This window comes from Tamandua tetradactyla, chromosome 1 (assembly GCF_023851605.1).
Source record: "Tamandua tetradactyla isolate mTamTet1 chromosome 1, mTamTet1.pri, whole genome shotgun sequence".
NCBI classification, from domain to species: Eukaryota; Metazoa; Chordata; class Mammalia; order Pilosa; family Myrmecophagidae; genus Tamandua; species Tamandua tetradactyla.
This window is the reverse complement of record NC_135327.1, coordinates 144,792,948-144,819,084: the sequence shown is the minus strand read 5'-3', so window position 1 is coordinate 144,819,084 and position 26,137 is coordinate 144,792,948. Positions and strand designations below refer to the sequence as shown.

Genomic DNA, 26,137 nt, shown 5'->3' with positions numbered 1-26,137 from the left:
AAATACATTGTTAGCTATCTAGCAACTCTTTCAAAAACAGATTTAAATCCTTTTTTTTCCTTTTGGCATGGGCAAACTCCAGGAATTGAACCCAGGTCTCCGACATGGCAGGTGAGAATTCTGCCAGAGCCACCGTTGCACTGACCTAAATCCATTTTAAATAACATAATCTGGTTGATAAAATAAAAATAGAAAATTATGATCCTAGAATGTGGAAGAAAGTGAAGTCTTAAGCCATAATAAATTAATATGACTGCTGTGGTTAAGTGGCAGATTTTCTTTGGAAAACAAAGGAAAAGGGAAACCAAAAGATAGTTTTTATTAGAAAATAGGAACCAACAATTCTTCAAATCCTCATTTGGGAACTTATGTAACAGGCACTAAGTAACAAAATGGACAGTGACCTTCCAGTTTTATAGTAAATGCAGAAATGTTTATGTGGTTTTCTCAAAATGATCTTGGATGAAAGGTAAGGGCATAATAAATTAAAACATACTCAGAATTTTCTAGTGCAGTCAAAGGTGTCTCAACTGTAGAGCAAACTGATAGTCATATTAGATCCAAGGAAAATAGGTGATTACTAAAGGAGTAAATGAATAATTTCTTTAGGTCCTTACTACTCAAGGTCTAGTTCATGAACCGGTGTTCATCTGTGAACTATTTGTTACACATCTGCATTGAGCTAAGTACAAAAGTTGGGAATTACCATTTAGAAACTTATTACAATTTGGCATTGTTTCAACATCCAAGTGTGAATTAATTTTATAAAACTACTGGCCCATGAAAGATTGGAAGTAAATTTTAAAAATTGGTCTTTTATCACAGATAGTCTTTCAAAATATTATTTACTTCTTTGGAGCTTTGCCAGAAACTAGGCAACAGACAGATTGAAGTTCTCTATTAGTAAGCAACCATTGTGCTTACCTTCTGTGTTGCTTGATTTGAGAACTGAGTTAAACACCATGTCTGGAACGTACATAGTAGGCATCCTACTCTAGAGTTCAAATGTCTAAATTTTTCTACTAATATGGAAATCCAGGATATCCTGGAGAGAACACTAAGATTTCTCTCAAGAAAAAAAAAATTTGTGATTAATTTTGTTCCTACAGACTATTCTTGTTCAATCCTGGTATCCAATCACAGTAGCCACAAATTCTAGAGAGCAGAAGAAAATATTGGCCAAATATTTATTGGAAACTGCTGGTAACTTAGATGGTCTGGAATACAAGTTACATGATTTTGGCTACAGAGGGGTCTCCTCCCAAGAGGTAAGAAACTATGAAATATGAACCTCATTTAATAATATTTGGACTTGGTAATATAGATTACCACTATAAACTTTTGGGGAAGCTACTGGGATTAGTCTTGATTCTAAGAAATCCAAATTTGTGAAATTCTAGAGGTTCAGTCAGCAGATATTTAGTAAACAACTATACTGTGCGTCAGACTCCATTCAAGGTACATAGAATATGGCCTTCAACAAAATAAAGCTCTTGTCTTCTGTGTATTAGATAGATATATACTACTTAATAAATTTATCAGATGTCAGATAATGCTACAGAGAAGCATAAGACAAGGTAAGGGAATAGAGGGTAATGGGAAGTAGTATGGGCACTATTAAATACGTGTTTTTGAGGAGGTAATATTTGAATCCTTAAATTTTAGAAAAACTTAATCTTTGCCATAGGGAACGGTTATCTCTAAAAATTACTAAAAGTAATTCCTTTGGGAGCTGTTATATACTGCAAGTAAGGGTTTTTCTTTTTTTTTTTTTGGATTTTGGTTTATGATTTATTTTCCAGACTGCTGGCATAGGAGCATCTGCTCATTTGGTTAACTTCAAAGGAACAGACACGGTAGCAGGAATTGCTTTAATTAAAAAATACTATGGAACAAAAGATCGTGTCCCAGGCTATTCTGTTCCAGCAGCAGAACACAGGTAAAATTCTGTTTGTTTTCACCCTCCTATTAATTACAGAGCCAGGTACTACAGTAAAACTGCATAAACTTAAGCAGTACAAATTTAGAATTAATACTTCGTATAAAAATTTGTTATCAATGAGGTGAAAAACTTTAAACCATATTGATAGAAACATCTTATGGGCTTTTTTCAACTGTTATATTACCATGTGCAGAAACATTTTATTCCTCATTTAGCTAAGTTTAGAAACACTATAAAAACTTGTCACTATTTTCCTTTTCGTACTCTTCTGCATAACCTTGCCTATCTCTGCCCTGGAATTGTCATCCAACTGAGTACCCTCCATTGTAGATGAGCCTAGTAAGTAAGCCCTTCTAATGAAAGGAAGAGTGTTCACATTCTTTTTATGCTTCCTTGTCTGTTCTTAGTAAACCTTCTCAAATTAAACTGGAAGGAATTTATAATTAAAACTGGAAGGAAATTATAATCCAGGCTGTAACTGCTCTGGTCCAAAAGTTAACTTTATTGAAAGTCAATGGAATTTTTTAAATGTATGTCAGTAATGCCTTTTATCATTATTTCTGGTCCTTATAACATAAGTTGTTTACTTTAATCAACTCAGAACTGTTTATTAAGTTCTATTCATACTTGAAAAATGTACAAAATGCTAAAATCAGCTGTGAGTTTTGAGTAAAGGTGAAGTTTCTTCTAACTATTTGATGCATATTAATTGCCTGGCTTTCAAGTGCAAGGTAATTTTCTCGGTGCTATAAGGGATAGAAAGATATAAATCTTGATCTAACCTCAATATAAAAATAGTGCACCACTAACATTCTGCTGTGTTACTGAAGTACATTTAAGGAGGCACACCTAAAGTGCTGAAGTATTGAAAAGGAAGGAAACGATGGGTCATATTCCACTGGCAGGATCATCGTGTGAAATCTTTTTAATGTTAAAATTCAGTGGCAGGCCTTGGGGGATAATTTATTATCTGAGTAAATATTTGTTGCATATTATAGTTGTCAGGCATTGAGCCAGAGAGCAAGAGTGAAAGAGGAGCATGTGAACATGTTTGGGAAATAAGGTTTGAGAAGTACAATTTTTTTAAGGAAATGTTGGATAGACTGGGAGGATTGTAAATCCCTGAAATTCATTTTGTTACTGAATGTTGACTATGTGTACATTATGCTAGGTTACTCTTAATTAGGCATGTTGAAATGTGATGGGCATTGAAGTTTTTGAGCAAAAAATGATGTTATCAGAGAAATATTTTAGGAAGATTATTCTAATATGGATTGGGAAAAAGGAGAAACCAGAAATTAGAATAGGAAGCTATTGCAGCAGTCCTCAGAAAACCAAATAAGTGAATGGAAAGAAGTGAGTGCACATGAACAGTGGTTAGGGAGATAAAATTGCTAGAATTTGGTATTTGAATTGGAGCTCAGTAGATAGAAGATTCAGTTAGCTTGTATAAACATTGCTGTATTAGCAGGGCTTTGTTGAATATTTTTGCATACAATTTCAGGCCTGGCCAAAAGGGAAAATGATGGTGTCATTAACAGATAAAAAGGATTAGAGTATTTTTATTTTGGACTTTAATTTAAAGGTAATGAAGAATGCATATGTTAAATTCTTCAATGGTTTTGTTTCAAAGCAATAACATCAGATATAGTACAGTAAATATGGAAATAAAGATAATATTTTTAACACGTTAGATTATTTTAAATGCTCTTCTAAATACAAAAATGTTTTAAACAGCATGTTAGGAAAAAGAACATTGGACTGAAACTTAAATCTGAGTGACCTCGCAATTGACCTCGCAGTAGATGACCTTGGGCAAGTTACTTATCTCTTTCCTTAGTTTCTCCATCCAGCCAAATAAAAGGAGAAACTAATTTACATCTTCAACATCAGAAGGTCTTTGAGGATAAAGTGAACTAACAAGTATAATAACTTTAAAATAAGAAAACTCCATACATTTAGAGCATTGTCATTATTAAATTTTCCTAAAGAATATGTGAATCAGGGGTGGTGCAAAGGTGGCTCAGTGGTGGATTCTTGTCCACCATGCTGGAGACTTGGGTTCAATTTCCAGAGCCTGCCCATGCCAAAAACAAAAAAAATAGATTATGAACCAGGGCTTAAACTCAATCGTAACTTTTTACCTTATACTGTAGCATGAAAACCATGGACGAGGCCAAAGGCCTCCAGGAACGTTTCATGAAATTAGAACAAGCCAAGACCAAGGGTCCATAGTTTCGGGAAGCAAGTGATGTATTAGCTCATGCGCACAGGGTTCAGCCAAGTCACACTGAAAGTCTGAGCCCCAAACTAAAGGCAACCTTACCTCTTATAGACTGTGTTACATGCTAGAGATGAGGTAAACTTAATATGGCGACCGGCAATGTTAAAGGAAAAACAGTTGATCAGTTTAAGGCGTGAAGCCGGGTTACAGAAGCAGATGAGCTGTTAGGGGTGGGGTCCCCATCCCAAGAATGTGTCTTACCTTGCCTGCCTGCCATTTCACCAGTTCCTGGAGGCTAGGAGAGGGGATCCCTATCCCAGGAATGTATTTTATCTCACTTGTCTACAGTTTCATCCGTTCCTGGAGCTAGGGGTTTCTTAACTTGCTTGCCTGCTGTTTCACCCATTCCTGAAGGTCAGGAGAGGGGGTTGGGGTATTTTCCACAGAGGAGGCAGCGAAACAACAAAAAGAAGCAGGGGAGAGGCCTGCCTGCTGCAAAGCCTGTTTGCTACAATACTTTGGGAAAGGTATCAGATTTAATTTGATGCATGAAATTGGGATGATAGCATGGGTAGAATTCACTGAACAAATATTTAATGATCTTGGTATTCCAAATTCTGTACTAAAAAAAAATTAGAAGACTAATGGCGAAATCAGTTAAGTAAACCATAATTTCCAAATAAAATACGGCATAGGTTTTATGATGGGATTATGTAGAGAGTGCTATAGGAGGTGTTTATAGTATGACGAGATTAAGACATTCAACTTCCTACTTAACAGAAAAACCTGGTCTAAGGTACAGATTTTGAAGACCCTCACTAAAAGGTATTCTAGAAAGTTTTACATATGTTTCACACAGGAAGGTGTAGAGAGAGCCCTGAGAAATAACTAACATTTGACCAGATAGGTTGAAGGAGGGTGCAGTACCTGGGAAAGATTGAAGAGAGTCATAGAAATAGAAAAAACTACAGGTGTTATTGAAATTGAAGGAAAGAAAACTTCAACAAAGTTCACATGCCAGAGAGAAAGCAAATGATTTAAGGACTAAAAATTATCCATTGAATTTGTTAGGTTTGGTACACACAAGTAGCAGAGTTAGACGACTGTGCTGATACAACTCTAGTAAAAATAACTGCATAAGCCATAACCTCTGATATAAAAGTTCATTCTTATATATTCTTATGTAAAAAGCTCTCCACTTTTGGTATCCATTGAGCTTAATTATTTTCCCTATAAAAAAGAGTAGTAGCAATCCTGGATACAAAGAGCTTCTCTTCAACCATTTATTTGGCCTGCAAATGCATGCATGGGGTAGCCACTGGCAACTGCCATAGCTATTAAAAAGAATGAGTTTTTGAAATAGGCCATCTCTCAATTTCAGACAAGGGTAGTTGCTGGATAGCTAAGACTTTCTATCTTTAAAGTGTACATTTCCAGTTGACAGCATGGAGGAAGTTGTTCACTCTAGCCTTTAGTGAAGGGAAAAAAGTAACCTACATAGACGTTTTTGAGTAATGTACATGGACTTAACTATTAAATTAATGGACTATTATCCTTTCAGTTATTTTTATACAGGAAAACAGGGTAGAGGAAAAAGACTAAAAAATTAGGGGAAAAGATGAATTGTTTATCATGAGAAAATGGCAGCAATTTTCAAATTCTTTATTAAATCCTGTTAAGAATTTTTGAAGTTATTTATGATATTTATTAACCAACCCATACTTTTAATTACATATTAAATATTTGTCCATTCAATAGATAGAACCATTATTGAAGACATTGTAAAAATTACTACAGCCATTCTTGCCCACTAGAAAGATGCATTGACTTGGATAGTCCAAACTGCTTTTATCTTTGCTTTGGAGGTGGGAAAAAAGTTCGCACTTATTTCTGATCCTAATTAATCAAACTAAATATTAAAATTCTTATACCATGGAGATATATACATATATATGTGTGTGTGTGTATGTTATGTAGTAGATAATCTATTCTATAAATGAGATAAATAACTATATTTTACTGGCCATTTGAAGATATAACAAGTAAAGAGTTCATTGACTAAATGTATGTATGGTATAGTATAAATAATTGCCTAAGTATTTACCTCTAAGTGTAAAACTTTTCTATATGTTACTAATTTCATTTTCTAATTTTATTTTTAGTTTACAGTTTTGTTAAGTAGACTATTTTTAGAGCAGTTTTAGGTTTGCAGAAAAATTATGCACGAAGTACAGTGTTCTCATACTATCCTTGTACCCTACCCCCATATTCCACTATTAAAATCTTGCATTACTGTGACATATATTTTGCAGTTTATGAACCAGTAGTAATATATATTATTAACTAAATCCATAGTGACTTTTTTTTAAGAGAAGTTGTAGGTTAACAGAAAAATCATGGAGAAAATACAAAGCTCCCATACACCCCCCCATACATGAAGTTTTCCTATTAATAACACTGTGCATCACTGTGGAAGCTTTGTTACAGTTGATGAAACAAAACTATAATTATACTGTTAATTTTATAGTCCATAGTTTGAGTTAAGGTTCTGTTTGTGTTGTACTGTCCTATGGTTTTTATTTAATTTTCATTCTAGTAAGATAGCCTAAAATTTCCCCTTTTAAAAACACTGAAAAAATTCAGAGATGTTAACTGTGGTCACAATGATGTGTCACCATCACAACTATTCCATCACCCCAAACAAACTCTGTACCAATTAGGTACTAATGTCCCATTCCTAACCCCACCACCCTCGCACTTGATGACTGATATTATGGTTTCTGCCTCTATGAATTTGGTTATTATAATTGTTTCATATGAGTGAAATCATACACATTTGTCCTATTTGCCTCACTTATTTCACTCAAGATGATGTCTTCAAGGTTCATCCATGTTGTTGCATTTATCAGAACTTCGTTCCTTTTTACAGCTGAATAATACTACGTTGTATGTAGATAAAACATTTTACTTATTCATTCATCAATTGATGGGCACCTGGGTTGCTTCCATCTTTTGGCAATTGTGAATAATGCCATAATGAATGTCAGTCTGCAAATATCTATGTGAATTCTTGCTTTCACTTCTTTTAGGTATGTACCTAGCAGTGGGATTGCTGGGTCATATGCTAGTTCTATAGCTGCCTTTCTGAGGAACCTCCAGACTCTCTCCCAGAGCAGCTGCACCATTTTACATCACCAGTAAAGAGTTCATATATCTCCACCTCTTCTCTGACACTTATTTGTTTATTTATTTTTACATAGAAGCCACTCTAATGGGTATGAGACAGTATCTTGTAACTTTGGTTTGCATTTCCCTAATGGCTAATGACGTTGAGCAACTTTTCTTGTGATTGCTAGCCGTTTGTGTATCTTCTTCAGAGAGATGTCTGTTCAGGTCTTTTGTCCATATTTTAATTGGGTTTAATTGATGTTAAGTTGAAGAATTTCTTTAAATATTCTGGATATTAATCCTCTATGGGATATGTGGTTTACAAATATTTTCTCCCATTGTGTAGGTTGTTCTTTGCAAATTGTGGGTGCTCCTCTTCACAGTTTACACTGTGATTGCCTAAGGCAAATCAAGTAGATTGCCTGAGGCAAATGTGAAGTACAGTGTCTTTGTCTTTTCTAAGTCTGGTTGTTGTCCAGGACTGGTGCTTGTCCTTGGCCTTATGAAGTTTTCCTTTTACAGGAATTTATATGCCCCCTCTACTCCCTGTGTAATAGACGTTTACCTCCTCCTCCCTGTGTGGTCAACTTTTACCAAGTCTTTTAAATGACTTAAAGCAGGTAATCCTTTACCCAAGGCCACTCTGACTTAAATTTTATTTTTAGCTTATAATTTTAAATGCTTTCTTGATTAGGCACTTGTCTGGTTACTTCATCCCTTTGATTGTTTTCTGGAGTTCTGAAGACAATGACTCTGCTAGATTTTGCTAGTGGTAAGAAAGATTCCGTGGCAGAACAGCACCCTAGAAGGTCTTATGCCACCATCTTGGACAATTGTGCTAACAGCATAGGAACTAAATGTAAGATTATGAAAGATAAGAAGGACAAAATATATGTCCTTACCATTATATTATTATATTGTTTAGAAAATTCACAGAAGGAAGCCAAGCAAATTCATTTCTATCAAATCAGTGAGAGGATGTATGTATTCTTTCTGAAGTCTTGGATATAGAGGGCATTCAGTAAGTGCTCTTTAGGTTTTAACTGGTGAGTTCAGGAATCCAGAAAAGAAGAAGAAAGTTTATAATTGAGTGAATAAACTTAAAAGTTATTAATTTAAGACTGTTATGGAGGAATAATAGTTAAAAAAAAAAAAAAAAGTTAAAAACAAACGGCCAAGGAGTAGTTGGGCCCAAATATTCAATTTATCTTATAATTTACATTCATTAAGCTAAATCACTCATCTTCTCTGTGATATATATGATGTAGTATACTAAAAATGATATGATTTAACAGGTGATTCAGTAATATTTAATATGTACTTGCCTAAGTAAATCTGTATTTTCTTTTTTTTTTTCTAGTACCATAACAGCTTGGGGGAAAGACCATGAAAAAGATGCTTTTGAACATATTGTAACACAGTTTTCATCAGTGCCTGTATCTGTCGTCAGTGATAGTTATGACATTTATAATGCGTGTGAGAAAATATGGGGTGAAGATCTAAGACATTTAATAGTATCAAGAAGTACAGAGGCACCACTAATAATCAGACCTGATTCTGGAAATCCTCTTGACACTGTATTAAAGGTAAATTTTAATATATAACTTGATTAGACCAACTGCAACAACATTGCTTTTAATTTCATTTATACACACACCATTTCAGAGCTGTGGCCCAGAGAGTTGTAATAGATTGCCCAAGGTCGCATATTAATTGATAGCAGAGAAAAGAGTAGAACCTAGAGTTATGGGTTTTTTATATACTGTCAAATAGACAGTTATGTTCTGTTGAATAGATATTTTCTTTTCTACTTAACTTTAAAATTAATTGATATTGTTTTAATCGGTCTTGTGATTTGGTCACCAGGTTTATTTGTGGTTTGTGTGTTCTCGTTTATTGCAAGACATACCTTTGAAGTTTTTAGTGCAAAAGGAATAAGTACAGGGTGTATTGGAATAAAAATAATTTTAAAGTGTTTTTTAAGGAGTGATTCTTTTATGATAGATACTGTCCTTTCTCAGTATAACAATGTTGCAATTTTTTTAGTGTTCAGGACTTGGTTTGCCTTCTTTGGAAAGCACAAATAAGAGTAAGGGCTTTTTGATGCCTTCACCTAGAAGAATATCATTTTTGATGTTTCACAGAGGCTGTATCATTTAATGTTCACAAAAACCCTATAATACAGATAAATATTCCCATCTCTGTCTAATTCAAGAAGGAACATAGGCTTAGATGGGTTAAAGTAACTTACCCAAGGTCACCTAAGACAAGGGGAAAAAAAAATCTAGAACACCTTTTCCAGTCCTATTAAGTGATAAACCAATCTGAATTTCTTGTCTTACCCTGAAATTAACAGATTTGATTTTAACACACTAAGCAGATTTCATGTTTTTACTGTTAGTCACTAAAAATGTATTCTGCTACCTACAGTTGTTAAATGAAAATGCATAAAAAGTTATGATAAATCTAGGTTTTGGGACAATAGTGCACAAAGATAAGTGATAACAAATAACAAGTACAAAAATGTGTTGAGGGGACAGAGGTATAGGAAAAGTATATGTGCATGTTACTGAAGGTAAGTTGACATTAAACCAAATATTGCTAGATATTAGGATGTTACATTTTAACGCCATGGTAACCACAGGAAAACATGAAAAATATATCCAGGTACAAATGAGAGGGCACTCAGTACAAAACAAAAAAAAAAGTAAGTAAATATAAAAGTAGGCTTTAACAGAACTGAGTGACAAGAAATGTATGTGACTTAAAAATGCTAAATAACAAAATGACAGAAGGAAGTTGTATATTATCAGTAATAACCTTACATGTAAATGGATTAAATCTCCAGTCAAAAGACAAAGATTGGCAAATTGATTTTTAAAAAAACATGACTCAACTATATACTTTCTGCAAGAGATTCACCTTAAAGTCAAAGATACTGGTAGCTAAGGGGGAAAGAATGGAAAGACATATACCATGCTAGTGGTAACCAAAAAAGGACTGGTATGACTGTAAAAAGATGTGACAATTATAAATATATATGAACTTAACAGCAGAACCCCAAAGTATATGAAGCAAATACTGAAGGGAGAAATTGGCAGTTTTACATTAACTGTTGGACATTTTAATACATGAGTCTTAATAATGGATAGAAAATCTAGTCAGTAGATTAATAAGGAAGTACAGGACTTGCATGATACACTAAACCAACTAGGTCTAACAAACACATATAGAAAATGATCTGCACCTAACAAAAACAATACATATTTTTCTTGAGCACATATGAATCATTCTCCAGGGTAGACCATGTGTTGGGTCACAAAACAAGTCTCAGTAAATTCAACAAGAATGAAATCATACAATGTATATTCTCTGACCACACAAAATTAACCTAGAAGTCATTAACAGGAAGAAATGGAAAATCCACAAATAATGTGAAATTAAATAACATAACTTGTTCTAGTTTGCAAGCTGCCAGAATGCAATATACCAGAAATGGAGCAGCTTTTTAAAATGGGAATTTATTAAGTTGCTAATTGACAGTTCTAAGGCCAAGAAAATGTCCAGTTTAAATCAAGGCTATAAAAATGTCTACTCTAAGGCATCAGTAAGGCTGATGGCATTCAGGGTTTCTCTCTCAACTGAAAAGGCACACGGTGTACATGGCAACTTCTGCTAGCTCCTCTCCAGGCTTCTTGTTTTATGAAGCTCCTCTGGGGATGTTTTCCTTCTTCATTTCCAAAGGTCTCTGGTTGTGTGGGTTCTCCTGGTTCTTGTGGCTCTTTCTAAAATGGCTCCCTCCTAACCGGCTCCAGTAAGCAATCCCACCTTGAATAGATGGAAACACATCTCCGTGGAAATCATCTAATACAAAGTTACCACAATTGGGTGGTTCACAGCTCCCTGGGTAATCAAAAAGCTCCCACCCAGCAATATTGAATGGAGATTAAAGGACGTGGCTTTTCTGGGGTGCATCACAGGTTCAAACCGGCACAATTCTCTTAAACAACTAATGAGTTAAAGAGGAATCAGAATTTAAATTAGGAAATATCTTGAGGCAAATGAAAATACAACCTACCAAAACTTACAGGATACAATGAAAGTAGTGTTGTGAGGAAAATTTACAGCTCTAAATGCTTACATTAAAAAGGAAGAAATACTTCATAATCAGAGGTTGAACCTCATAACTGGAAGAACTAGAATAAGATGAGCAATCTAAACCCAAAGTGGGCAGAATGAAGAAAATAACAAATCAGAGAGAAGAAAAACAATATAAGAAAAAGGAAAAAATAGTACAATCAACAAAACCAAAAGTTGGTTCTTTGAAAAGGTTAATAAAATCAACAGAACTTTTGCTAGACTGACAAAGAAAAAGGAGGATACAAATAACTAAAATCAGAAATGAAAAGGGGCTACTGACTCCACTGAAATAAAAAGGGGTACAAGAGGGTACTATGAACAACTGTATGCCAGTAAAATATGGATAATCTAGATGAAATGGGCAAATTCTTGGAAAGACCCAGACTGCCTACACTGATTCAAGAAGAAATTGAAGATCTCAACAAACCGATTATAAATAAAGAGATAGAATCAGTCAACAAAGAAAGCCCAGGACTTGATGACTTCACAGGGGAATTCTACCAAACATTCCAAGAAGATGTAACCTCATTTCTGCTCAAACTCTTGCAAAAAAATTGAAGATGAAGAAACTCTCGCTAACTCATTCTATGAGGCTAACCAACATCCTCCTTATACCAAACCAGAAAAGATACCACAGAAAAAGGAAACTACAGACCAATATCTTATAAATGTAGATACAAAAGTCCTCAACAAAATACTAGCAAAACAAATCTAACAGCATATTAAAAGAATTATACACCATGACCACGTGGGATTTACCCCTGGTGTGCAAAGTTGGTTCAACATAAGAATTAATGTAATATACCATATTAATACAATGAAGGAAAAAAATCAATTCATGCAGAAAAGGCATTCAACAAAATGCAGAGGCCTTTCTTAATAAAAATACTTTTAGAATACCAGGCATAGAAGGAAACTTCCTCAACATGATAAAGAACATATATGAAAAGCCACAGCTAATATCTACTTAATGGTGAAAGACTGAAAGCTTTCCTTCCAAGGTCAGAATCAAAACAAAGATGCCCATTGTAAACAGTTATTCAATATTTTAATGGCCGTTCCTGTGAGACCAGTTAGGCAAAAAAAGAAAGAAAGAAAAGACATCCAAGTTGGAAAGGAAGAAATAAAACTGTCTCTATAGGTGGAATGAACCTATATATAGAAAATACTGAAAAGTCCACAATACACCTTCTTGAGAAATGATTTCTCAGCATTGCAGGGTACACAGTCAACACCCAGAAGTCAGTAGTGTCTGTGTATATGAGCAATAAACATTCAGAAGAAGAAATCAAGAAAAAATTCCATTCACAATAGCAACTAAAAGAATCAAATATTTAGGAACAAATCTAAACAAGGATGTAAAGGATTTATACACAGAAAACTACAGTCATTGCTAAAAGAAGTCAAAGAAGATCTTATTAAATGGAAGGACAGTCTGTGTTCATGGATTGGAAAACTAAGATGTCAGTCCTACCAAAGAAATTCATAGATCATTGCAATCCCAATCAAAATTCCAACAACCTTTTTTGCAGGAATGGAAAAACTGATCATCAAATTTATATGGAAGGGCAGGGATGTTCCAAATAGCTAAAACCACCCAGAAAAATAATAAAGTTGAAAGACTCATACGTCCTGATCTTAAAACATATTACAGAGCCACAATAATCAATACAGTGTGGTACTGGCACACAAGGACAGACATGGAGACCAGTGGAACAGAGCTCAGAAATGAACCCTGACATTGTGGCCAACTCATTTTTTGAAATGTGTGCCAAGTGCACTTGATCAGGATGGAAATTCTTCCAAAAATGGTACTTGGAAAACTGTATCTGCATCTGCAAAAAATAAAGGAGGAGGACCCTACCTCATACCATATACAAAAATCAGTCAAAATGGATCAAAGACCATTTGAGTTCTAAAAGCTAGAACTATCAAACTCTTAAAGTAAAATTTAGGAAATCATCTTCAGGTCTTGTGTTAGGCAGTGGTTTCTTAGATTTTACACCCAAAGCACAAGCAACAAAATTAAAAATAGGTAAAGGACCTCATCACAATCAAAAGTTTTGTTCCTCAAAGGACTTTATCATGAAAGTAAAACAACACCCTACACAATGGGAGAAAATATTTGGAAACCACATACCTGACAAAGGATTAATTCCAAAATATTTAAAGAAATTCTTCAATTTAGCAAAAAGATAAACAACCTAATTAAAAGTATGGGCAGAAGAGTTGAACAAACATCTCTTGGAAGAAGATAGACAAATGGCCAGAAAGCACATGAAAAGATGCTCAGCATCAGGGAAATGCAAACCAAAACCACAAGATACCTTTTCATATCCAATAGAATGGCTTCTATTAAAAGACAAAAAATAACAAGTATTGGAGAGAATGTAGAGAAATAGGAACACTCTTTCATTGCTGGTGATGATGTAAAATGGTGCAGCCACTCTGGAAGACAGTCTGGAGGTTCTGTAGAAAGCCAAGTATAGAACTATGATATGACCCAGCAATCCCACTGCTAGTTATATATCCAAGAGAATTGAAAGTGGCTTAAACAGATATTTGGGTACCGATGTTTATAGTGGCATTATTCACAATTACCAAAGGATGGAAGCAACCCAAATGCTCATCAACCAATGAATGGATAAATCAAATGTGGTCTCTACATACATTAGAATATTATTCAGTCATAAAAAAAATGAAGTCCGTGTGACTACATGGTCCTTGAAGACATCATCCTTAAACCAGATGCAAAGTATATATATTTTATGATCTCACTTATTTGAAACAACAGAAATCAGCAAACTCATCGAGTCAGAATCTAGAATAAGGGTTTTACCAGGGGACAGAGTAGGGATAAGGAATGGGTAGTTAAGGCTTAAAATGCAAAGTGTTCCTACTGGAATGATATAAATGTTTTGGTAATGGATGGTTGTGATAGTAGTACAATATTGTAAATACACTTAACAATACTGAAATATATATTTAAATATGATTAAAAGGGGAAATCTTGGATTGTATATATTGTAACAATAAGAATTTTTAAAAATTCATAGAATTACACTACACAGTAAGCCCTAAATTAATCCATGGACTTTAATTGATAGTATAGTTGTAAAAATGTGCTATCATCTGTCATCAGTTGTAACAAATTATCCCACCAATGTAGGATAGGTGGGAATCCTGAATTTATGCATGATTATTCTGTAAACCCATAACTTCAGTGTTTAAGAAGTTAAACACATTCCGTGTCTGACTGACTGACTTTTTTTTTTTCTCTGACCAAACTTCCTGAGAAGTTTTAAATCTATATTTTAAGTATATCAGTTTCCATAATGCTTGAGTAGTTAATGAATGAAGTTGATTTGCCTGTTAGGCAATTTGGCTTAAAAAACGGGTGTCATTTTTAAGTGAAAAGAAGAACTTCAAAAAAATTATAAGTTAAATACAGTTCATTTCCAGCTTTATCTGCATATCTCAATTTCTCTGGGCTTTGTGATTCATATGGATTTACGTTTGAGTTATGTCAGACAAAATTAAGCCAAAATAAATACAAATCAAAAGTATATAATCATGAGTGTGTTAGATGATGACTTATATACCCTTTAAAATATATTTACTGTTTTAATCTCCTAATGTTAAGGATTTATTTTAATTGAATCTGTATAATTTGAAAGATGTGACAAAATATTGTATTTTGAGGCACTTTTTTGGTATTAAGTGACTTAATAGGAAATAGCATCCATGTTTCTAGCATAATTACAAGGGGTTGAGACTGAAGTTTTAAAGTGTTTATAACAATGTCAAATTTTTAAATTATTTGATGAATTTTTATATTCTCAAAATTGTCAAGATAAGCAGAATCTTTTTTTTTTTTAATCTTTGGAAAGCTTTTACAATTTCTTTTCATTTTTAGTTATTTTGTGTTGGTTGTGTATTTTTCCATACAGGTTTTGGATATTTTAGGTAAGAAGTTCCCAGTTACTGAGAATTCAAAGGGCTACAAGTTGCTACCACCTTATCTTAGAGTTATTCAAGGGGATGGAGTAGATATTAATACCTTACAAGAGGTATGTGTTTTATGTTAAAAATTCCAATGACTAAATCCTATCTATAATTAAGCTCCTTTTATAATAGTTTACTAAATAACACATTTAATTAAGTACAATTGTCTTTTTATAACTGTTTATCATGGTATATGTCTAGCCACTAATTGTTTACAATTTAGTAATAATAGTAGCTTAAAATTTAGAAGTGCCAGCCAAACTGCACTAACTTACTTCTCCCAGTCTTAATTGGCTACCCTGATAAGATTAAAGGAATGTCACCATGAAACAATTACAAAGCGTATTATTATTATTATTATTATTGTATATTAAAAAGAAAAAGTCTTGGCTCTGCCCATATAGGTATGTGTTAATGAAATGGAGCTCCACATACTCTAAGAATGGGAAATTCAGTGGTATTCAAGTCTGCTTTTTCAGAAATTATGGAATGGTTTGTCATCTTTTCTAATTAAAGTTTTTATTATTATCACAAATAGTCTGTTATCTTAAAATTTTTGTCTATTTCATTTCCCAGTCATTTTCTCTAAAATGCTGTAGTTTCATTTTAACTACCACCTAAAACACTCCCTAAAAATGAAGACTATCACTGACATAATGTAGACTCTTTAGTATTGTAAACTACTGACATCTTAATGCACACCAGTCTCAGGTGGTATCTAATTATACAACACAAATTATTAAGGGATTTTTCTGTTTGGGAGAATTTTATTACGTTAGGGTAAGGTCAGTACCCAAATTTTAAGTAGTTTGTTTCCCAGAGATTCATTGGAAAGTGAGAACTGCTGTGTATAACAAACAGTATTTCTGTGGTGGTCAGCATTTACAGTTTCAAAATGAGGTGTTTGAAATACATCTCTCTTGCAGTAACAAAAATTGTTTCCCCTACCATCTCCCCCAAACTGTCTTACTTAAGAAAATTGGAAACTCCCCAAACTCCTCTAAGATATTTGTATGTTAGCAATTCTCATGTTAAAAGGAAAGAAGAAAGAGAAGGAAAGTCTGCAATGAGAAAGGGAGTCATCTGAGTATAGAAATCTCAGCTGACATATTTGATTGCTGTTGTCTCCTTAGGTCAGCTGACAGTTAAGTTTCTTACCTTGGTATCAGTTGCGTACTATTACCCATACCTACATTTGGACCATCTATGGGGTGCCCATGCACACACTTATCTCCCCTTCAGATGCAGAAATGTGGGCAGGACACTGTACCAATTTCAGAAAACCCACTAGCTTAGTGCTTTTCCCATTGCTTGTGGTTACGCCTTCCTTATTCCACTGATCAGCTATTCAAGTTAGGGTGTTCAGTCATGTATTTGAATTTCCCTTTAAAAAACCAACCTCTTTGGCTTTCCTTTTTTCTTCTTCTTTTTTTAAATAAACTTTGAGAACATATGTGCATTTTTAAAGTTGAGAATCAGCACAAAATTTTAACTTTTTTTATTTTAATTCCATGAATAAGAAATTAAATATTGAGACCAACACTCTTGATGGTTAAGTTATTTTGGCATTGGTGAAATGAAACCTTTAACAGAACAATCAGAGAGTAGATAGTTTGTGTTAATGCAAATGTACTCATGCTTCCTCAGTTTACTCAAAGGGTAATGATATCTTATTTTCTTCTGCATCATATTGGAGATAAGTCAAATATGTTTTTGAAGCAGGGAAATAAATTCATATAACACTTTTACTTTGTAATAGGCTAAATTTTGACAAAATGAAAAATCTTGAATGTCAACCTCACTCTTGGACTTTGCTATTCTCTTCCTTTGTGATAAACCATGAGATTGATATTATAATCTTGCTCTAGGTTTTTTTGTTCCACTATGTACTAAAATGAATCTGTTTTTTAGAAAAAGAGGCAAAATCTCTTTTCTGTCTAACAGTACATTGAAGTATACATCTTGTCCTTCTTGGTTTGTATCTCAGAGTCCGCTCTTCTTGATTGCCATTGAAACCTCTCCAGTGGAGTGGTATACTCGTGAAGTTAAAATGGTATTGAATTCTAAAAGTGGGCAAAAGATTTCTTTGCAAGTGAAATCCTTCATACTTTTAACATTTGTTTTCCCAGACTCAATTATATTTTCAAATCTTGTGCACAGGTCAACATTTTTTTTTCTTCCTTCCCCTTTACCTTTCAGTAGGTTTCCTAGAACCCTTTTCTCTGCCTCTGTAGGAAATTTCCTCTGAGCTTTACAACTTTGGTCCAGAGACTTAATAAGCAACAGTGGTTTTATGTAAATCTTAATGATAGGAGCAAATTAATTTTTTTTTTTTTTTTTTTTTTTTTTTTTTGCATGGGCAGGCAGCAGGAATTGAACCCGGGTGGAGCAAATTAATTTTTATCTATATGTAGATAATATATTGTGAAAGCGCATATAAATTGTAAAGCATGGTTCAAATGTATGAATTTTACCTAAATACTAATAGCATTATCTGATTTTAACTTGAAGTTATATGGGATATGACTTCCTCATTTTTGTGCTTTTGGGCATGTATAAAATCAGATAGGTAGCAGGTCTGAAATTACTTTCTCCATATTTTACCCAAACCACCTTATCCTTCATCCATCTATATTACCCTTTCCTTCCCTCCTTTGCTTTTTCTATTCTACTATGTATTTTCTCCAGATTGAAATTCACTATTTTAAAACATGCCTTAATTCTATATTATTTTATAAGACTTTTTAAATTTTATGTTTTGTTCACAGTTGTTTCATTAAAAATTAAATCTGAATTCAGGGCCCTTGTGTACTTTGGGTTAAGAAACAGTAATAAGGGCGGGCCACGGTGGCTCAGCAGGTAAGAATGCTTGCCTGCCATGCCCGAGGACCCAGGTTCGATTCCTGGTGCCTGCCCATGTTAAAAAAAAAAAAAAGAAACAATAATAAACAAATGAGGCTGGATTTATATACAGTCTAAGGAATCACTTGAAAATAAATATGTTTCTCTCTTGATTAAGATAAGTACTTATAAAAATAAGTACATAAAGAGAATTTATGGTTGAGAAAAAGAAAATTGCATTTTAAAATTGGGTTGTTAAAAGATGATAGCTCTTGCAGTTTATGTAATTTTTATCTTTGCAATGTTGAAAATAAAGACCAGAGAAAAAGGTTTTAACTATTGGTATTTAGAGGGAATATGATGTATTTGTTATTCATTCCTAGAAAGCTATTAAACCTGCTTATGTTTTTCAAACTACTTCTGAAAGTTCTCTTTAAATAAAATGAATCAGATCTTCCAATTACTTCCTTTTGCCTATTCTCATGAAATTAAAAGAATGGTTACTAAAGATCACTTGCTACCTTCTATTATAAAAGTGATTGGATATGCTAAATAAAAAGACAGGTGCAAGGTAAATAAGAGTGGAAAAAATGCAAACATTGATAAGAAATATGTTTAATGTAGCTTTTAGAGTATGTCCTTTAAAAGTACTATTTTAGCTTCCAGAATTATATGTTCATATAAGTCTCTCTCTGACTTATAGATGATCATTTTCTCAAGATTATAAGTCTTAACACCAAGTGTCTCTGTCCATAATTTTGCTTATGGTACTGGAGCACCAACCATCCTGAGTAAAATGACTCTACCAATGTCTTAACTGTTATGTTGGAGAAAGTATTTTATACTGTTTTACCACCAATATCCCATTGACTTTTACATGTCTCATTGTATATGATATATAATAATATGATGTATTGTGATTTATTAGTGATGGTTACAGTTATTCCTAGGATCTAGCAATTTGGGTTAAATGTCTGGGCCCCACTGCTTGTGTACTGGCATCTGGGCAGTAGCAAGGAGATAGATGAGAGTTGATTTAACCTTTATATCCAGAATTTTCTCAGCTTTTATTTCCTTCACTCCCCAAAGCCTAACAACAACAACACAAAATCAGAAAATGTAACTGAAACCATCCTTGGTCTTTGCATACATATCCCTCAGACTGCTCCCTTTTTGGGGTTGGTGCATCTTAGAAAAGAGAAAATGTGGAATATAACTTTGTCTAGGCCTTATTCTCTTCTAATTATTGACTGTATTATAAAAGAACTTTAGGATGGTTCATCCATCAGTATTGCTTATGGAAAATTACCTCCATCTTCTTGGGAATTACTCAATTTTTTTGTTTTGTTATTTTTTTATAATTTTTAGATTGTAGAAGGCATGAAGCAAAAAAAATGGAGTATTGAAAATATTTCCTTCGGTTCGGGTGGAGCTTTGCTACAGAAGTTAACAAGAGATCTCTTGAATTGTTCCTTCAAGTGTAGCTATGTTGTAACCAATGGCCTTGGGGTATGTCCTTCAATATTTACTCCTTCTGTGTGTTAGTACCTTCCTTACATATCTAGTTGAGTATAGTTATTGAGTGCAAAACTCAAAAGGATAGTGTAGTCCTAGACTATTAAAATGTTGTTTATCATGTACCACAGACATTGGCTCAGAAACAAGCAAAGAAAAAAGACATTAGGTAATGACATGATTAAGGATTTATCATAGCATTAGTGTATTTCTTTGGATTTTAAAAAACTATGTTTAAGTGGTAATGTCAGTTAACCTAACTATTATATATTAAGCATGAACAAATATGTAATCATTGTTAAAACTGTGACTTTGGGAAAGTGGAGTATAAGGTTCGGGTTGTAATACCAAAATCATGTTCTAGCAGCTTTAGAATAAGGGACCCAAGCTAGGCAGCTAAACAGCAATCCCCTAGCTTTTCTATAAGCTCTTTTTTCTTTCTTTTATTTTTTATTTATATTGTAGTAAACATTTATACAATATAAAATTTCCCATTTTAACCACTTCAAGTATACAATTCACTGACATTAATTACATTCAGTGTTGTGTTACCATCACCAGCATGCATTACCAAAACTTATCTGTCACCCCAAACAAACTCTTTACGCATTAAGTATGAATTCCATACTCCCATAATCCCACCCCTACCCCCTACCCCTGGTAACTTTCTGTCTCTGAAACTTTGCATATTCTAGTTATTTCATATAAATGAATTCATACAGTATCTCTCTCTTTGTGCCTGGCTTCTTTCACTCAACATGATATCTTCAAAGTTTATTCACATTGTAGCATTTATCAGAACATCATTCCTTTTTACAGCTATTGAATAATATTCCATCGTGTATATATGCCACATTTTCTTTATCCTTTCATCCATTTATGGGACACTTAGATTGCTTCTACCTTTTGGCTACTGTGAATAATACTTCTGTGAACATTGGGTACAAGATCTGTTTGAGTCCATGCTATCAAATATATATACAGAAGTGGGATTGCTGGGATATACAGTAATTGTTTAATGTTTTGAGGAGCCACCAAATTGTTGTCAGAGCTCCTACATCATCTTATTACCAAAACAGCATACAGAGGTTCCTGTTTCTCCTCATCTTTGCCAATACTTTTTATTTTCCATTTTTTAAATAATAGTCGTTTTATTGGGCATGAAGTGATATCAATTTGCATATTCTTAATGGCTATATTAGTTGTTAAGTTGCCAGAATGCATTATACCAGAAACGGAACAGCCTTTATAAAAGAAATTTAATAAGTTACAAGTTTACAGCTCTAAGGAAGTGAAAGTGTCCAAATTAAGTCACCAACAAGAGGTTACCTATACTCAAGAAAGGTTGCTTTTGTCCGGAACACCTCTGTTAGCTAGGAAGGGCATGTGGCTAGCTTCTGCTGGTCCCTTGCTCCTGGGCTCCTTTGCTTTCTGCTTCTGTTCCTTGTGTTCCTCACTTTGCTTTTCCGGGGCTGGCTTTCATCTCTTGGCTTCCCTTGGCTCTCTCCAGTTCAGCTTTACTTACCATCTCATGGGAAGGCACATGGCGATGTCTCCTGGGTTCTTTGCCCAAGTCTAGGCATTTGTTCTGTCAGTACTCTAGGCATCTCCAAACATCTGTGTCTCTGTCAGCTCTGAAGCAACTGTTTCCCAAGTGTCTACGTCTGCATCTGCATCTGTGGTTTCTCCAAAATGTTTTCCCTTTTAAAGGACTCTAGTATAAACTTATTAAGACCCACCCTGCATGGGTGGAGTCACATCTCCATCTAGTAATCAAAAGTTCACACCCACAGTTGGGTGTATCACATCTCCATGGAAGTACTCTAATCAAAAGTTTGTACCATGCAATATTGAATCAGGGTACATAATAATTTCAAACTGGCACAATGGGTAATGATGCTAAGCATCTTTTCATGCACTTATTGGCTATTTATATGTCTTCAGAAAAAGGTCTGTTTAAGAGTTTGCCTATTTTTTAATGGATTGTTTGTCTTAGCAGTTCTTTTTACCTTTATTGGATATATGATTTTCACATACTTTCTTCCATTCTATAGGTGGTTTTTTTTTTTAGGTGCATGGCCCGGGAATCAAACCCGAGTCTCAAGGCAAGCATTCTACTATAGGTTGCCTTTTTATGTTCTTGATAATGTCCTTTGATGTACAAAAGTTTTTGTTTTTTTTTATTTTGAACTCCAGTCAGTCTAATTTTTGGTCTGTTGTTCATGTTCTGGTATAAAGTCTAAGAATCCATTACCTAATACAGGTCTTGAAGATATTTACTTATGCTCTAGACTAAGAATTTTTTTAGTTTTTACATTTAGTTTGTTGATCAGTTTTGAGTTAATTTTTGTATATGGTGTGAGGTAGGGGTCCACTTTTATTCTTTTGCTTGTAGATATCTAGTTTTCCCAATACCATTTGTCATTCTAGGTAAAGGTTTATCAATTTTATTGGTCTTTTTAAGGAACCAGCTTTTGCTTTTGTTGATTATTTCATCTATCTCCACTCTAATTGTTATTTCCTTCCTTCTGCTTGCTTTAAGTTTGCTCTTCTTTTTTTTAGATCCTCCAAGGGTAAAGTTAGTTTACTGATTGAGATTGTTTTTCTTTTTTAATATATGCATTTAGAGCTGTAAGTTTTTCTCTTAGCACAACCTTTATTGCATCTCATAGATTTTGGTGTGCTATGTTTTTGTTTTCATCCATCTCAAGATAATTTCCTAATTTCCTTTTCAGTTCTTCTCTAGAAGAATGTGTATTCTACTACATTTGGATAAAAAGTGTCCTATATATGTGTTAGTTCTAGCTGGTTTATAGTATCATTCAAGTCCTTTATTTCCTTTTTGATCTATTTAGATATTCTATCCATTAGTGAAAATGGTGTTTCAGAGTCTCCTGCTATTAGTGTAGAACTGTTCATTTCTCCCTGACTTGGCAGTCGTCAGATATATTGGTATACTCGCCCCTGCTCTCTTTTGGTTACTACTTGCATGGTATATTTAATTCCCATCCTTTAACTTTCTGAACTCTTTGTGTCTGAACTTAAGAGTCTCTTGTAAAAAGCATATAGCTGGGTCATGCTTTTATATCCATCTATCTGTGTGTTCTTCCTGGAGAGGTTAAACCATTTATATTTAACTACTAATAATGGAGGACTCTTCTGCCATTTGGTTTTTGGTTTTTATGTCTTAGACCTTTTGTCCCTCAATTCTTCCATTATTGTCGTCTTTTGTATTTAGCTGATAGTTTGATAAACTATTTAGAATCCCTTCCCACTTTCCTCTGTGTTTTTTAGATTTTTTTTTTTATGGTTACCATTACACTTTAACATCCTGTGTTTGTAACAGTCTTGTTTGATTTGACACCAACTTTAATAGCATATGCAAACTACGTTCCTATACTCTTCCATCCCCACATCTTTATGTTGTTCTTGTCACAATTTACATCTTTTTTGCACTGTGTCCAAAACTATAGATTTATCATTACTTTTTACACATTTTTATTTGTTGCCTATGAAGTGAAACGTGATGTTCCTAACCAGCCATACATATACAGTACTGGCATTTATATTTACCCAAGAAAAATTATCTTTTTATCATCTTTTGTATGACTGGCCTAGTGGTAACAAATTCCTTCAGCTTTGTCTATCTGGGAATGTCTTTCCCTCATTTTTTTTCCTCCAAAGCCTCTGAATTGGGGTCAGCCTTTTTTTGGGCATGGTGTATGAGCATTACATGGCAGGCGATCATTCTACCCCTGAACAAACCTTGTATCCTTCTTTCTCTCCCTCATTTCTGAAATACGGTTGGCCAGATACAGAATTCCTGGTTGGCAGTGTTTTTCGTTCAGCACCATCATACAACTGCCTTCTTGCCTCCATGGTTTCCAGTGAGAAACTGGGACTTAATCTTAAGCTTCCTTGTATAGGACACCCTGCTTCTCTCTTGTGGCATTCAGGATTTTCTGTCTGACATTCATAAGTTTGATTATAATGTGTCAATGTGGGTCTTTTTTAGTTTATCCTTTCTGAAGTTCATTGAGCATCATGGATGTCTTTTGTTAAATTTGAGAAATTTTCAGCCATTATTTCTTCAATTATTCTTTTTTGTTCCCTTCTTTTTTTCTTTCTGGAACTTCTGTGTACATATATTGGTATACTTGATGGTTTCCCACAGGACTTAGGGCTGTGTTCACTTTTCTTCATTCTTTTATCTTTCTGCTTCTCAGCCTGAATAATTTTAATTATCTTTTATTTATATTCATTGATTCTTCTGTCAGTTCCAATCTGCTGATGAACTCATTTAGGGAATTTTAAATTTCAGTTGTCATCTTCAGCTTTGTTTCATCCCTTTGGAATATCTACCTCTATATATTGAAAACCTCATTTTGTTCATATATTGTTTTTTTGATTTCCTTTAGTTCTTTTTCTGTGTTTTCCTTTAGTTCTTTGAGCATATTTATGACAATTGTTTTAAAGCCTTTGTTATCTTCAAAGTCTGGGCTTCTTTGTTGATGGCTTCTGTTCTGTATTGCTCCTTTGGATGGGTTGTTTCCTGTTTCTTTGTATGTCTTGTAATCTTGTTGCATACTGACCATATTGATATTTTAATGTACTAACTCTGGAATCAAGTCACTGAGGTACTTGTTCCTTAAGCTAGTATTTAGCTGTTTTTATGACAGATTTCCTTGAATACCAGGTGCTAACAAAAAGTAAAAGGTTGGTGGGAAAGAAGAAAAATACCTTTCACAGTCTGCATATTGGCTCTGTGTTGGCTCGGGCTTTCCCTCTGAGCTTAGCCAGTTGAATAATGAGCCTGAAGAACAATCTGGGGCAAAAGTGTAGAGTCTTTTCTGAGCATGCATCTTGTCTTGGGCATCTACATGTGGCCTTAGGAATTTCCCCTTTTATATGGTTCCTCCCAAAACCAGATGATCTATTATATGTCTTAAAGCAGGTAATACATTGTGCCAGTCACCTGCATTTTGATTCTTTCTTACAGTGTTTTAGTGCCTCCTGAGCTGCTTCGGCTTACAGAGCAAGTTCTGGACGGCAAGCCAGAGATGAGTGTCTTGCTTCAGTTCTTCTGGCTGTCACTAGACAGTTTGGTATTTACCCTGTTATACCGTAAAGGTTATTCTGCTTCCTCTGGAACCAGGACCGGGTACCCACACTGTGAGTGTGAGCCAGCTTCTCACTGAGCCAGGAGGGTGGGGGAAGGGCCAGCAAAGGTGCAGCAAGGTTTTCCAACTATTTTTATGTTGCCTTTTTTCTTGATGTGGTGCTTGTTCAATACTGCTAACCCTTCTGAGAAAGATAGTTCTGCCAGTTTTTGCTTGTAGTTTAAAAATTGTGTTGGGAAGAGTAGCCCTGGAACATCTCACTCCTCATCTTGTTGGCAGCACTCTGGTTTTATTTGCTTTTGAGAGCTGGAAATTCTCTGGAACAAAGGATCAGAGTAGGAGATGCTAAGAACTTTCCCTCTTGAGAACCGCCTGGGTTGGCTCCCTGCTTTACTTCTCCAGAGTTCTGGGATCAATTCATCTGCTTCCCATTTTACTGCCACCTCTAATTGCTTCTATTTTGTTTTGCCTCCTACTTTTTTGATCCTGAAGGAAACATATATTCTGCTCTTTTGAAGTTCTCTTTGTCTTTTTTGCTTCTAATAACAAGATAACAGTAAACAGTAATAGAAGAAAAAGATTATGAAGTAGGAAGGCCTTTACCATAATAAGATCCTAGCTAGCTCTCCAGAGATTCATATGTATAGTATCAGCACAGATTTTTTTTTCAATAGCATGTATATGCTATACTTAATATTGCTGTAAAGGCAATTTGCAGTATAGAAAGAGTAACTTTAAGAGTCACATGGTAGAAACTTCTGACTTTCTAAATGGAGTATTAGCTACTTTTCAGTGGTAATAAGGATAGCCAAGATTTGGGTTTTGTTCACACTTTTTTTCATAATAACTAATCTCCAAAACAGGCTAACAGGTTTCTATTTCTAAAAGCCAAATATGAATTGACTTAATCATACTTTAAAATGCCTTGAATTTGTATATTTTTTTTTTTAGTAGGAGTTGATTGAAAATTTCTGATGATTAGTCTTCTGTTTCTCTAATGTTCTTAATTTGGATTCCAGGTTAATGTCTTCAAGGACCCAGTTGCTGATCCCAACAAAAGGTCCAAAAAAGGCCGATTATCTTTACATAGGACACCAGCAGGAAACTTTGTTACACTTGAGGAAGGAAAAGGAGATCTTGAAGAATATGGTCACGTATGTATCTATGCTAATTTTTTTCTTA

At 34.3% G+C, this 26,137-nt stretch overlaps 1 protein-coding gene across 1 annotated transcript in view; it reads left to right on the top strand.

Moving 5' to 3' along the window:
* The window catches only part of NAMPT (nicotinamide phosphoribosyltransferase), a 49,870-nt gene that overhangs the window by 19,222 nt on the left and 4,511 nt on the right, over positions 1-26,137 (top strand). The window contains exons 5-10 of the mRNA XM_077163244.1: positions 1,110-1,268; positions 1,803-1,939; positions 8,695-8,920; positions 15,425-15,544; positions 19,689-19,829; positions 25,975-26,109. Of these exons, the coding sequence (XP_077019359.1) occupies positions 1,110-1,268; positions 1,803-1,939; positions 8,695-8,920; positions 15,425-15,544; positions 19,689-19,829; positions 25,975-26,109 (918 nt within the window). The remainder of the gene's footprint in view (positions 1-1,109; positions 1,269-1,802; positions 1,940-8,694; positions 8,921-15,424; positions 15,545-19,688; positions 19,830-25,974; positions 26,110-26,137) is intronic.